Consider the following 14,386-nt stretch of genomic DNA (forward strand, 5'->3'; position numbering starts at 1 on the left):
AGCTCTCAATATTTTTAGGGGCCTACACAAAACATATTTCTTAGTGGCACCAAATATTTTATTATATCTATTGATGATTGTTCAAGAAAGCTACGGGTATATTTCATGAAGGAAAATAGTGATGTGTTTGAGCACTACAAAACTTTCAAGGCTGTTGTTGAAATAGAAAAAGGCTTGAAAGTTATGTGCTTGAGATCACATGGAGAAGGAAAGTACATCTCTAATGAGTTCAATGAATTTTTGAGGTCTCATGGGATAAAGAGACAATTTACTTGCAAGTACATCCCATAGCAAAATGGGATTGCAAAAAGAAAAAATAGGCACATTATAAAAGTTACATGGGCATTAATGGGGTTGAAAAGAATTTGCCAAAATATTTTTGCTCTAAATTTGTTCATACTATTTTCTATATTATCAACAAAAGTCCCACAACTATAGTTCAAGGAGGGGACGACCCATGAAGAATGCTTTACATGCAAGAAGCCTAATATGTCACACTTGAAAGTGTTTAGTTGTATTGCATATGCTCATGTGTTAGATGAGTTACAGAAAGAAGATTGATCCAAATGCTAAAAAATGTATTTTCATTGGATACTCTTTAGAGTAGAAAGGTTATTGTTGTTATAACCCTATCACATGTAAGTCTAGAGTGAGCATTGATGTTATTTTTAATGAGATGAGTAGTTGGTATGCATAGTGGTGATGCATTGGATGATGATGATGATGATGATAGTGCAAAAAGAAAAGCAAGAATCGTGGAGCCTTAGTGGACCAAAAATATCATGTGGTATTATATCTACAATTAGCCATTGGTCTAGGAGACTAAGGAGCAGCCCCACATCTTTATGTGCATCTACAAGTACTACAGGTAAAGACAAAGGGAAGAAAAAAGTGTCAGATGGTAATGATGTATTTGCTAGTTGTTTGGGATTTCATGGAGATTCCAATGGTTTAGAGAGTTTGGATTCCAATGAGTCATAATGGATGCATTTCAAAACCACTTACATGATTTCATTGAGGTATATCTAGATGGTTTCTATGTCTTCAATCTACTTTGCAAGCATTGGGGATACTTGGAGCAGTGCTTTGATCACTATCGGAAGTATGGAATTTCCCTCAACCTTGATAATGCATATTTGGAGTCTCCGTAAGAGTTTTTTTGGGCCATATTATCTCTGCACAAGGGATAACAACAAATCATACAAAGATTGAGAATATTGCTACCCTAATCACACCAACTAATCTTAAATAGCTTAGAGGGTAGTGTAGCAGTTATGTGGAGCAGCAAAAAACAACCTACATTTTCTTTATTGAGTATAGAGGTGTAGCTATGGGTGTAGAGAAGCTTCAAAAATTTTAGGATTCAGAGAAGCTTACTTGGAGTTATAGAGATATAGTTGAGCTTAAGGGGGAGTGTTGAGACAACAAGCTCAACATGTGCGGACATTGATGATGGACTTCCTAGTTCAATGGGTTGCAAATCTACACTTAGCACATCAGTGGTCATTATGATCCTCACATGGCCACTAACTTATTATTTATTATATTTGGTTTATTGCACCTACCTACAACTGACATAGTTATAGCGCTAGTCGATTAGTATAGTTAGTTATGAACTGTTTGACTTAGTAAGCCACTTTTCTTCATGTTGTATCTTATCTATACTCCGTGTACATTGTATTGTGTCAAAGAAGAAGAAGAAACTAGTAAGAAAATGTTTTGCCATCCATCTCTCTTCTTATGTTCTTGAGTGATCTTCCTCTTGTGTGTATGGTGTGTGTTTGGCACAATAGCTCAAGCAGGTCCCCCCACCATGCAATTCTTGACAATATAAAGATTGATGTGAGTGCCATTGATTACTTTGTATACATTGGAAAACATATTGAGAGCTTAAAATGTGAATTATGCTCTTTAATCTTTGGCAATATGAAATAGTATTCATTAAGGATACAATTTCACTATAAGAATGAATATGATAAGATGGCAATACTTTCCAATTGTAGGCTCCCCAATGCCAAATGTGTTAGCTATATGATGAGTCATTATGTTTGATTTGAAATAATACAAAGTTTAGTGCATTCTTTGGCTCAATGAAGGATGCTACATAAGGGGACGAGTTTAAATGGTAAATGGCTGAAATTGTGTGAGCCCTAAAGCAGTAGGTGAAAGTGATTGAAACTCACAATGTCTCTTTTACAATATAGATAATATCACATATGAATTTCTCACAACCAAATAAATTTTTGCATCCTGAGCCAAAACAAATATTGCCATGGTAAAGCCCACCATTCTTAAAAGAAACTAGATCCAACAAAAATATCAAGAAGATTAAGAAGCAATTGAGAAAATATAATAGTCCAAATGCTGAAGGAGATTGATACTCTTCTTCCATCAAACTGATTGAGGAGAAAATACATAAAACATGGGTCCATTTGATAGTCTCTCACTTGTTGGATACTCTTATGCAAGATGCTTCTATTGTAGTGTTTTTGCAATGGAGCTTGGTGGAGGCTAACAATGTCAACTAGGAGGTGAGAGGGGACAACAAGAATGAGGAGGTGAGAAGGGTTCAGATAAGAGGAAGGAGAGTGGGAAGGTAGGTTGCATGGGTTTTGTGGGTTGTTGGACTGCACCATGGGGTTTGAATTAACATAATGAAAACAAAGTGGGAGGATAGTGGGTAGGAAATAATTTAGGTTTTGTTTTTAGAAACCACCTATGTGTGAGGCTAATGTGTCATTGAGCCTCCTTCATATGCATTTGAAGCACTATGCCTCCCCATAGATTGGCTAAATAAGTACATCAAACTAGTACACCATGTGAATAGTGGATTTGATCACTCATTTGGAATCACCATGAAGAAGTGGATTTTTTAGTGTTTCTTTTTAATGTGGTAATTTTTGAAATGCTTGTGATTGGGTTTATCCCAATCGCTACACTCCTATGGGTAAGGCGTTGTAGAGCCATCATGGTCATATAGCTTGAATGATGGTTGCCCTACTAATGGCCCACATCATATATGATGCCTTATTGGAATTGCCTTTATCCCCTAATAAAGCTTGCTTCTAGTCAATTTTGTGGTGCAATTTAGCTTTCTCCATAATATTCACTAGCGTTCCGTGCGCACTTCCCGCGCGCGGAATGCTAGGCCGCTTCACGACAGCTTCACTGCCTCAAAGCGGTGATCGAAGTAGCCATGCTATCGCATGGCAACTTCGCTCAACAATCCATTTCTCATCTTTCTCTTTCCTCTGTTTCCCCTCTTTCTCTCTCTCTCTCTCTCTCTCTCCAAATTCCCTATGTCTAATTCTCTCTCTCTCTCTCTGCCTTCTATTTTAGTTTATTTTTTCTCCTATCCTAGTTCTCTCTCTCTCTCTCTGCTTTTTTTCTCTTCTCGCTTTTCTTCTCTCTCTCTCTCTCTCTCTTTCTCTCTCTCTCTTTATTCTCTCCCCTCTCTTTTCCTTCTCTCTCCCTCTCCTCTTTTTCCTTTTTCTTTTTTTCTTCTTCTTCTTCTCTCTCTCTCTCTCTCTTCATTCTCTTTTTTATTTTTTTCTTTTCTCTCTCTCTCCTTTTCTTCTCTTTGCGCTTTTCTTCTCTCTCTCTCTCTCCTCTCTTTTCCTTCTCTCTTTCTCCTCTATTTTATCTTTTCTCTCTCTATAATTCTCTCTGCATGTTCTCTCTCTCTCTCTCTCTTCTTTTTCTTCTTTCACTTTCTCCCCCCAGTCTCTCTTAAAGTATGTAAATTTTATCTTTTCCCTATATATAATTCTCTCTCTTCTTCTCATCTCTCTCTCTCTCTCCACCCTCTTTTATTCTTCTCCCCTTTCTCTTTATTCTCCGTTTTTTCTTCTCTCCCTCTCTCTCTTTTAAATTTTATCTTTTTCTTCTCTCCTTCTCTCTCTTTTAAATTATATCTTCTCTCTCTCTCTCTTCCCCCCTCTCCCCTTATTCTTTCTCCCTTCCTCTCTTTCTCAAAAAATATTTAAATTTTAAAAAGACTTTTCTCTTTTCTCTTTTTCCCCATCCCTCTTCCTCTTTCTTATTCTTATTCTTTTTTTCTCTCTCTCCCCCCCTCTCCTCTCTTTTCTTTCTCTCTCCTCTTTTTTCTTTTTTTCCTCTTTAATTTTTTTCTTTTCTCTCTCTCTATAATTCTCTCTTTGTGTTCAAATTCTCTCTCTCATTTTCTTCTCTATGTCTCTCTCCCCCCTCTCTCCTCTCTTTTCCTTTTTTCTTTTCCTCTCTCTCCCTCTCTCTTAAATTTTATATTTTCTCTCTCTATAATTCTATTTCTCTCTGTTCCCCCTCTCTCTCCCTCCCTCTCATCTTCTTTCTTTTTTTCTCTTTGTATATTTCTCTCTCTCTCTCTCTCTCTCTTATTTTAATTAAAAAAGTAGCTATTTTTTCTTTTTTTTTCTCTCTTTAAATTTTTTCTTTTCTCTTTCTTTTAAATTTTATGTTTCCTCTCTCTATAAATCTCTCTCTGTGTTCAAATTATTTTTCTTCTTCTTCTTATTTTCTCTCTCTCATTTTCTTCTCTTTATCTCTCTCCCCCCTCTCCTGTCTTTTTCTTTTTGCTTTTCCTCTCTCTCTCTCTTAAATTTTATATTTTATCTCTCTATAATTCTCTTTCTTTCTTTTAAATTTTATATTTCCTCTATCTATAATTCTCACTGTGTTCAAATTCTTTCTTTTCTTCTTATTTTTTTTTCTCTCTCTCTTTCTTTCTCTCTCATTTTCTTCTCTCTGTCTCTCTTCCTTCTCTTTCCTCTCTTTTTCTTTTTTCTTTTCCTCTCTCTCTCTTTTAAATTTTATATTTTCTCTCTCTATAATTCTCTTTCTCTCTGTTTCCCCCTCTCCCTCCCTCCCTCTTCTCTTCTTTCTTTTTTGCTCTTTGTATGTTTCTCTCTCTCTCTTAGATTAAACTTTTAAATGTAAACTTTTTGTTTAATTAAAATAGGAGAGAGAGAGAGAGAGAGAGAGAGAGAGAGAGAGAGAGAGAGAGAGAGAGAGAGAGAGAGAGAGAGAGAGAGAGAGAGAGAACCTAGGCCCTACATGTGAGAGAGAGAGGGGGAAGGGGGAGGAATTTAATTAAAAGGGGAGCTTGGGGAAAAGAAAGAGAGAGATTATAAGTGAGAGAGAGGGGAGGGGGTTTTAATTTAAAAAAGGGAGGTAGGGAGGGGGGGAGGGGAAGCTTTACTAAAAAAAGGGAGGAGGAAGAGAAAATAAGATATTACACATGAGAAAGAGGGGAGGGGAGGGGAAAGGGAAGGAGATTTGGAAAAGGGGGTAGGTTCGGGAAGCCCTCTAGAGATTTGGGGCTTTTCGAACCTATAGCTAAAATAATATAGTAGTAAGATATTTCAGTTTATTTTTTCTCCTCTCATGGTTCTCTCTCTCTCTCTCTCTCCCCGCTTTTCTTCTCTCTCTTTTTATTCTCTCCCTCTCCTCTTTTTTTCTTTTTTTCTTCTTATTCTCTCTCTCTCTCTCTCTTCATTCTCTTTTTAAATTTTTTCTTCTCTCTCTCTCTCTCTCTCTCTCTCTCTCTCTCTCCTTTTCTTCTCTTTGTGCTTTTCTTCTCTCTCTCTCTCTCTCTCTCTCTCTCTCTGTCTCTCTTCTCCCTCTTTTCTCTCTTTTTCTCTATCTATCTCTTTTTTAAATTTTATATTTCCTCTCTTTATAATTCTCTTTCTCTCTGTTCCCCTTCTCTCTCCCTCTCTCCCTCTTCTCTTCTTTCTTTTTTGCTCTTTATATATTTCTCTCTCTCTCTCTCTCTCTGTCTCTCTCTTTCTCTCTTTATTTTAATTACACAAAAAGTTTACATTTAAAAGTTTTATCAGAGAGAGAGAGAGAGAGAGAGAGAGAGAGGAGAAATTTAATTAAAAAAGGGAGGGGAAAAAGAAAGAGAGAGATTATAAGTGTGAGAGAGAGGAAGGGGTTTTATTTAAAAAAGGGAGGTGAGGAAGGGGGAGGGAAGGCTTTAATGAAAAAAAGGAGGGGGAAGAGAAAGAGGGGAAGGAAAAAAGAGGGAGGTTTGGAAAAGGGTTTAGGTTTGGGAAGCCCTCTCCAGGTTTGGGGCTTTCCGAACCTGTAGCTAAAATAATATAGTAATAAGCTAAGATGATGTGCCTCCATTATTTTCAAACTTCTCACTAGCCAGACACTATATATTTTATTGACTAATCCTCTCTTTTTACATAGAGGACATGTTGGATCAATCTTCATAAATTTGATATGATCCTTGGTTTGGAGTGTTCTAGCCAAAACTCTCCAAATCATCATGTTCAATTTAAAGATGGTGTTAAAGACCAAAATATTTTAAACCTTCTCTTCCAAGTCTCCATTGTGCTTCTTAGGTCTAGATTCTTTGATGCTTCTTTAGCCTTCTCAATCCCAAAAGCACTAAAACCAAAAATATCAAAACATTTGTTTAGTGTATTAGCCCTCTTCATAGATGGCATATTATACCCTTGAATAATTCTCCCTCCCTTTACATGAAAGGCAGTGGACCAGTCATCTTTTTGCTTTGAAAATATAACTGAAACCCTAATATCCCCAAAAAATCTGCTTTGTGTTAGGGTTGGATTACCACTACATAAACTTAGTATATTTACTTGTTCACATGTTCGGTGTGAAGCTATCTTTATATTTCAAGTGATAGTTGGTTGTTCTTAATCAAGTAATTGTGATGTATTGATTTTGTGATGGAATAATTCAAGATGATTAAGACTGCACCTTCTCTCTACTATTCATGATGAATTTTAAATTTCTATACTAGTTTCTTGAAATATGTTTGCTAAATGTTGTTATTTTTTAAATCAAGCAATTTATGGCTCAAGTTATGGATATTGTTGAATATTCAAGCATTTTGTATTTGACTAAGGAGATTGAGCAAAAGGCATTGCAATATAATGCTAGAGAAAAAGTGTTTGCTCAACATGTTAAAGTTCTTAAATAGGTGATGGGCAAAGGACAAAGTCTTAGTTGGATTATTTAAGAAGTGGACTGAGGAGCTATGAACTAAATGTGTGGTTGAAATGATAGGCTTTATGGATAGTTATGCATCTTTCAAAGTTGAACACCTTTAGGCATTTGATTACATTGCTTTCAGTGACTAAGTGTATTGGTAAAAAACCAATATAAGCAAATACGTACGACCCAAATAGGGGCACTCTCGCTTCTCTAGCAATATTGTAGCACATGCATCACCTAGAGATAACAGGGCATGCTAATTTGATTTCATCTCATCTTCCTCCGACTTATCACCTTTGTAAAAGTCTCTTGTTAGGTTCTAAAAATGGTAATGGCAATGACAACATGGGACTCAACCCAACACCTATAGGCACAAGTTGTCAGCAACATCTATTTAAATTAAAAAGGTGTTTTTGCTTGGGCTATCATTCTAGGAGCCAGGGGACATACCTTTCAAGTACATCAATTAATTGGAATGAGAGGACATATGCTAGCTAAAAGATTGCAACCATTTGTTGAGATAGAGCAATCAATACTTCAAAATTTAGAAATTGATGTAGATATAGATGTGGTTATGCAATCTAAATGTGGAAATGAAGAATGCATTGGTTAAAGAAGTTTGTAATGCTTGGAAGTAGATTGGAGGTAGGCTTTTGGTTGTTATCACTAGACCATATGACGTGTTGGAAGGCTCCCTTTTATGTTAAAAGCACATGAGAGCGTGTTGCATGATAAAGATATGCTCGCTAAGAAGGTTGAGGAGTTTCAAGGTCATTGCAATGTTTTAAGTACTAAATTGGATAATGCTTTAGATGAGAAAATGAAAAAAGACAAGTACATTATGAAAATTATGTAAGAACAATAGTAAGTTAACGATGATGCTCAAAACTAATGTGGTTAGAGAAGTCATTATTTGCATTGAGAAAGATGCATTTGTGCCTAGTGCTACCATGGAAGATGTTGGATTGTGTGTAGTCCATGTTGTGGAAAAGGATGTCGTGGGACATCATACATAATTGACCATTTGTTGGGGTTCTATGGTTGGCAGTGAGGTTTCACAGTCGAGTTCTAAGAATGATCAATGAGATGAGGCTGCGAATTATTTTGTTCCATGCAAGGCCTTGGTGCCTTATTTTCCATTCAGTTTCACATGATGATCACTATATCCATTGTATCTCTTCATTATGCCTATGCATAACATCTTATGACTTTTTTGTATCTTGCCTTTTTATTCATAATGTGGCTTTTAGGAGATATTATGCAATTGCATAACATGATTATGGGCTCTATCCACACTTGCTTGGTCTAAACCATTAAGAGGTGTAAGGCTTCTGATGGGGTATAATAGGATTCTCTAAGTCGGATGGATGAGGCATTTCATGGGTTTGAGTCTTGATTGTGACCGGATGGCTATGCCAAGTGTTAGGGCTTGGATTATCACTATATCTACTTGTATGCATGTTGGGCATGAAGAAGTCTCTAAATTTCAATTGATAGTTGGTTGCTCTTGATCAAATAATTGTGATGTACTAGTTTTGTGATGGAATAATGCAAAAATGATCAGGATTGTGGCTTCTCTTTGCTATTCACGATGATCTTTGAATTTTTGTACTATTTTCTTGAAACATATTTGTTAATTACTATCATTTTCCAATTCAAGCAATTTATGGGTTAAGTTATGGATCTTGGTGAGTTTTTAGGCATTCTATATTGGCTATTATTATTTGTTTGTGTTATATGGTAAAATAGGCTAATACACTTCAACTCCATATCATGATCAATGCCAAAGCACAAATGTAAAATTGCACAATGTATCTTTATTGTACATATGAATACAAAATATGCAGGGCACAAAGACCTTGGCAAAATCTAATTCTTAATGCCATCACCTTAAAGAGAACATTATATGGAAAATCTATAATTGTTAGTAGTCTCTCTAAATAGTAGAATTGAACCAATTACATTTTTTCAATCTCAACTTTATATCTCCCATTTTTTTTGCAAGACTCTGTGATCACTTTCATGCGAATTTCCCAGTTCATTGTTAGGTCTTTATTAGGAGAGGAAGTCTCTTTCCACACTCACACGCGAGACTTAACAAAACCCTTATCTTTTGGAAATGAGATATTGAACCCAAAGGCAAAGAAGAGACCTTTATAAGTTTCCTTCACAGAAATCATTCTACATGTATTGAGATTTGGGACATAATTTAACTCCTACTAATCCATAAGGATTGTGTATCTTATCTCTTATGACATTAGCTTTATGGATCCTCTTTTTTGCAGCAATCAGGAGTTGCTCATTGGTTATGTTGATCTTCTGCATGTCTTTGACCAATGCTTTAGGTGCAGACTTCATGTCCATAGTTATCCCTTTCATGTGATACACACATATCTTCACTCCATCTCTTGATCTGCATCTATACTACTATATTATTTTCGTTGTAGGTTCGGGAAGCCTCGAATCTCCATAGGGCTTCTTGAGCCTACCCCTTCTCTCTCTCTCTCTCTCTCTCTCTCTCTCTCTCTCTCTCTCTCTTGCATGCGATAGGGCAGCTTCCCTTGCATGTGCTTGGCTGCGAAGCGTAATAGTATTTGCGTAAAACTTTGCTTCCTTTGCATCCACTTTCATAGCTGTTGCAAAGTGCTATCTTGCATGCCTTTGACTTTGTGAACACCTTGCTCTTGTTCGCTAACCTTGTCCTCCCTCTTCCCTTTGCATGCATGCATGGGGGAAGGTTGCATGTGTGAAGAGAAACTTCTCACCTTGTGTGTGGTTCTTGGCTTTGTGCTCGGGCTGAGAACTCCCGACTTCTTTCCTGGTAGCTTCGAGAGCTCATGGGAGTTTTATTTGTATTCCAAGGTTTTAAAATTGTTAAATTGTTAGAAATTCTCATTTTGTCAATTAGTTAGCACCGCACCGCACCACCCACCAACATCCATGGCCCCGCCCGGCTCTGCGCCGCCCACAAAGGAAAAAAAGGTAACCATGTAAGGTAGCCGATGATTGACCAATTTCTTCTCTGTTTGACTAGTTCGATGGACCGAATTTGTCCTGCCGTGTGGCATGGTGCATCTGTGAAACTAGCTAATAAGGTCAATCTCACGAACGGGGGGGGGGGGGGAGGATCGGGGGCGGGGGCGGGCGCCGGGCGGGGCCCGGGGGGTGTTTTAAGAAGCGGTGAGAAGGGAGTCACGCGGGTTGACGGGAAATGGTCAGAATTGAGAAAAGGGCGTAATTTGTAAATAACGACCGAGTTCACTTTTTGATTTTGTGAAATTGTAAGTGGTAGGCGAGTCGCCTGCTGACTCCTACGCAGTCATGTAGTATTTTGCGGAAGAATGGATTTGCCGTAGTCTGCCGTTCATACCGCCAAAAGGCAAAAGGACCGGTCCGTCCGTCTCTCTACCCACACACGAAGTCACTCGGTCAGTCTCGTTCTTTCTGTAGGTAGCGAAAAAAGAAACCCGAGCTCGTATAGCCTTGATTGACGCGGCCCCTTCCCTCCCTCCCTCTCTCTCTCTCTCTCAAAATTTAGAATCTCTCTGTGTCTCTCTCTGTCACACTCTTTAGCCTTCCGCCATGGCGGCTACCCCCATCTCTTTCAGTCTCTCTCTCTCTCTCTCTCTCTCTGTCCTGCCTCCATAGCTTTCAATAAAGCCCCCTAACTAAACCTTCTTCTACAACTCCCCCCGCCCCCCCTCTCTCTCTCTCTGTCTCTCTCTCTCTCTCTCTCTCTCTCACAGATGTATACCTTCCCCCCTCCCCCTCCCCTCCCCCTGCCCTCCTCCCCCCTCCCCACCCGCCCCTGCTAATGGACGTTCTGCACCATGGTTGCACCACAGCCTTAGCCCCCCCCGGCCCCTCCCCCGTCCCTCCCCCATTCTCACCCCCCTCCATCACCCTCCACATTCTGTTCTCCCTCTGCTTCCTCTGCTCCCTTGCCCATGGCCTCGGCTCCATGTCCACCCTCGCCGTCAGCTCCTCCGCCGACGGACGTGCTTATGTGTGTGGCATATTGCAGGGACCTCTGCAGGGCGTTCAATGCTGGAACTCCTTGGACAATTCCTTAGCCCGTGCCTCCCCTGCTGTGTCTCCATTCTCAGGCATCACCGGCGGCCGAGGCTTTCTCTGTGGAATACGGGACGACACCCTCCGGCCACTTTGCTGGGATTCCAGCAACATCTCCTTGCCCAAGCGCCTCAAGAATGATGCCTTCTCAGACATCGTGGCCGGGGACTCTCATGTCTGCGCTTTGCTGGCCAATGGCACAAATGGAGCTGTGGCATCATGCTGGAGGAATCGCACTATCAGTGCAGGCGTCCCACCTTCTCAACCTTTCCTCACGTTGTCAAGCGGAGCCGATTTTGTGTGCGGTTTGAAGGCTTCTGACAGGTTGGCGCAGTGCTGGGGATTGTCAGCATCATTCAGCATTCCGAACGCGTCGTTCATCTCCATCTATGCAGGAACACATCATGCTTGTGGCTTAACAGCAGCTTTCAATGTCCAGTGCTGGGGAGATGACACGTCCCATCAAAGTACACCTCCAGATGGGAGGCAGTTTTTATCTCTTGCGTTGGGTAAGTCCCATAGTTGCGGTATCGATGCCTTTTCGCGCACTGTAGTTTGCTGGGGAGATGGCTCATTAAATCAGACCTCTGCACCAGCTGGCCTCATGTTCTCCACCATAGTTGCTGCTGACTCTTTTACATGTGGGCTGTTGTATCCCAATTTTTCTGTCTTCTGTTGGGGTTCTCTGTTTGGGTCTGGAAAGGTTGTGCCATTGGGTCTGAGCGTTCCGAGCACATGTTCCGCTACAGTTTGCAACAATGGAAGCTTCCAGGTTCAAGGCAACATTTGTGCTACTTCTCAACAGCATTCATGTATGCCTTGCAGGATTGGTTGCCAGCCTTCTGAGATTCAAACAGGACAATGCCAAGCACAGCAGGACACCACGTGCTCCCCTCTAAGCCCATCATCATCGCCAGGAGTCAGCCCTTCACCAATCTCAAGCTCACCTGAAACAATAGTGGTTAGGTACACTAATAGGCTTAGCAAGGGCCTGATTGTATTGACAGCCTTTGGTGCCTTTGGCACTCTTTGTGGTGCTCTAGCCATAGGCTGGTGCATCTGCATGAAGTTTGGTATTCATGTGGGATTTCCATGTGATACATCACAAGGGAGAGTGCACAGTTCAACAGGGGGAGCACCATCTTTGGCTGTTCCATCTCCAAGGATGATAAGACGGCAAAGAAGCTCGACATCATCTGTGCGGAGCAGAGGAGAAGGACGATCTCAGGCATTTACAATAGCAGAGATGGCAGCTGCAACCATGGACTTTTCAGAGGACAACAAGATAGGAGCAGGAAGCTTTGGGATAGTGTACAGAGGAATGCTTCAGGATGGCAGGGAGGTGGCAATTAAGAGAGGTGAACGGGAAGCCGTTGCCAATGACCGCAAAGTGGAGGAGAAGGAGAGTGCCTTTCAGTCAGAATTAGAACTTCTGTCCAGGCTTCATCATAAGCACTTGGTGAGTCTGGTCGGTTATTGTGATGAAGAGGATGAACGGATGCTTGTGTATGAGTTTATGCCTAATGGCACCCTTCACGACCATCTTCATGGAAGAGGTAGAGGAGCAGGCAGGGAAGGGGCTCTACCGTGGCAAATGCGGATAAAGATAGCTCTTGAAGCTGCCAGAGGTGTGGAGTACCTTCACACTTATGCTGTACCTCCCATCATACACAGGGATATCAAAAGCTCAAACATTCTCTTGGATAGCGGATGGACTGCCAGGGTTTCTGATTTTGGGCTTTCAACACGTGGTCCTGGTGAGAACTCGCATCTTTCTTTGATGGCTGCAGGCACACTTGGCTACATGGACCCTGAATACTATCGGCTTCAGCACCTCACTATCAAAAGTGATGTGTATAGCTTCGGTGTTGTATTGCTTGAACTTATCACAGGGGAGCGGGCTATTCACAAAGCAAGCCATGGACCTGTGAACATAGTAGACTATGCAGCACCCAGGATAGCAGAAAATAAACTGGTGACCGTTCTGGACCAGTGGCCAGGTACTCCTACATTGAGGGAGCTCAAAGCACTGGAGATCATTGCGCAGCTGGCTGTCAAGTGTGTCCAGCTGGAGGGCAAGGAGAGGCCCACCATGACAGAGATAGTCGCAGCACTAGAAGAGGCCATGACATTGGGTAGCAATGGGCGTAGCAAGAGCTACTCAGCTGGAGGTGCCGTGTCAGTTGAAGCTGGTCACAGCAAGAGTCATTCAGCTGTTCTAGCTGGAGGTGGTACCGAATCGCATGAAGCTACAGCTGCCACTTCGGAGGTCAATGCAGGAGATGGTGGTAGACCTCCAGCTTAGACACATGGTTTAATGGTGATGGCTCATGCCGACTTGGTTTGCCACATTAGCCCTGATCTTATGCAGGCTATAAGCTTGAACTATGAAAGTTCGGCTGTGATTTTTTTGATCAAGGGGGGCAGCATTGAAGGTTATTGCGGAAGCCTTCTTTTGCCAGCACCATCTAATGCAAATGATCGAGAGGAGGTTGATTGTCAACCTCTTTCTCTCAAACGCTAGATTTGCCTCATTATGGCATTGGCAACATAGGACATGGCAGCTTCTTTTGGCAGGCATTCTTTTAGATACCAGCTTGTTTAATTCACCTCGAAACTCCCAGAGCTCTGAGAGGATTTTTCCATACCTCATCCATGTTCAGGATCCATTCTTTGTTGTACAATATTTTTTGGTATAGTTCTCAGAAGGCTTGCAGGAAAGTATACATTCATCTGATTCATTACTTCCTCCAAAGAAAAGATTGTGAAGCCACTGAAATTATGCAGGTGGTAGATTACACAGCCTTGGGGCTTAAGTCAAATAGATCATGTTAAACCAAACCACTCTCTTCAATTTGTGTGCACAAAACCCAATCAATGTATGGGCAACTCATTTTTGAGAATTGATCTCAAATTTTGGAAAGTAGTGCAAGTTTCTAATGTCTGGGTGCTTCATACGGCGAGAGTCCGTTGAGGTTGTTTTTCGCTTTGTTTGGTTGAGTGGTTGTTAGCAACCACAGCAAGGACCCTTGTCTGTGAGGCTTTACTTTTGTTGTCATTGAAATAGCAGCGTATACACCAGAAAATAGGAGGAAAACAAGGCTTTAACGTAGATCAATTGGTGCGATCAATTAGTTTTGGTGGCTTAAGCAAGGGCAGGGTTTCATGGGTTGTCTTGATTATTTGTCTTCTTACAAGGCAGGAGTGACAAATTATTTGAGAGTTTGAATGAATATCAGTGGCATATGCATGTGTGGAAATGATGGCATGCCTATGGAATCAAACATGGCTTTGAAATGGGACCTCTGGAAAGAAGCTATTCTATACTGAAAAGAGCAGGTAAAAC

General features: G+C 40.7%; 1 protein-coding gene across 1 annotated transcript; it reads left to right on the top strand.

Annotated features, from left to right (window-relative positions):
- Positions 1 to 10,390: 10,390 nt before the first annotated feature.
- Positions 10,391 to 13,881, top strand: LOC148017361 (putative serine/threonine-protein kinase-like protein CCR3). The gene has a single exon (XM_087663126.1). It carries the CDS (start codon positions 10,784 to 10,786, stop codon positions 13,343 to 13,345), a length of 2,562 nt encoding a protein of 853 aa, XP_087519252.1. The 5' UTR covers positions 10,391 to 10,783; the 3' UTR covers positions 13,346 to 13,881.
- The last annotated feature ends 505 nt before the right edge of the window (positions 13,882 to 14,386 follow it).

Source organism: Lygodium microphyllum, chromosome 22 (genome assembly GCF_053477565.2).
Source record: "Lygodium microphyllum isolate KBCC chromosome 22, Lygodium_microphyllum_v1.1.10, whole genome shotgun sequence".
NCBI lineage: Eukaryota > Viridiplantae > Streptophyta > Polypodiopsida > Schizaeales > Lygodiaceae > Lygodium > Lygodium microphyllum.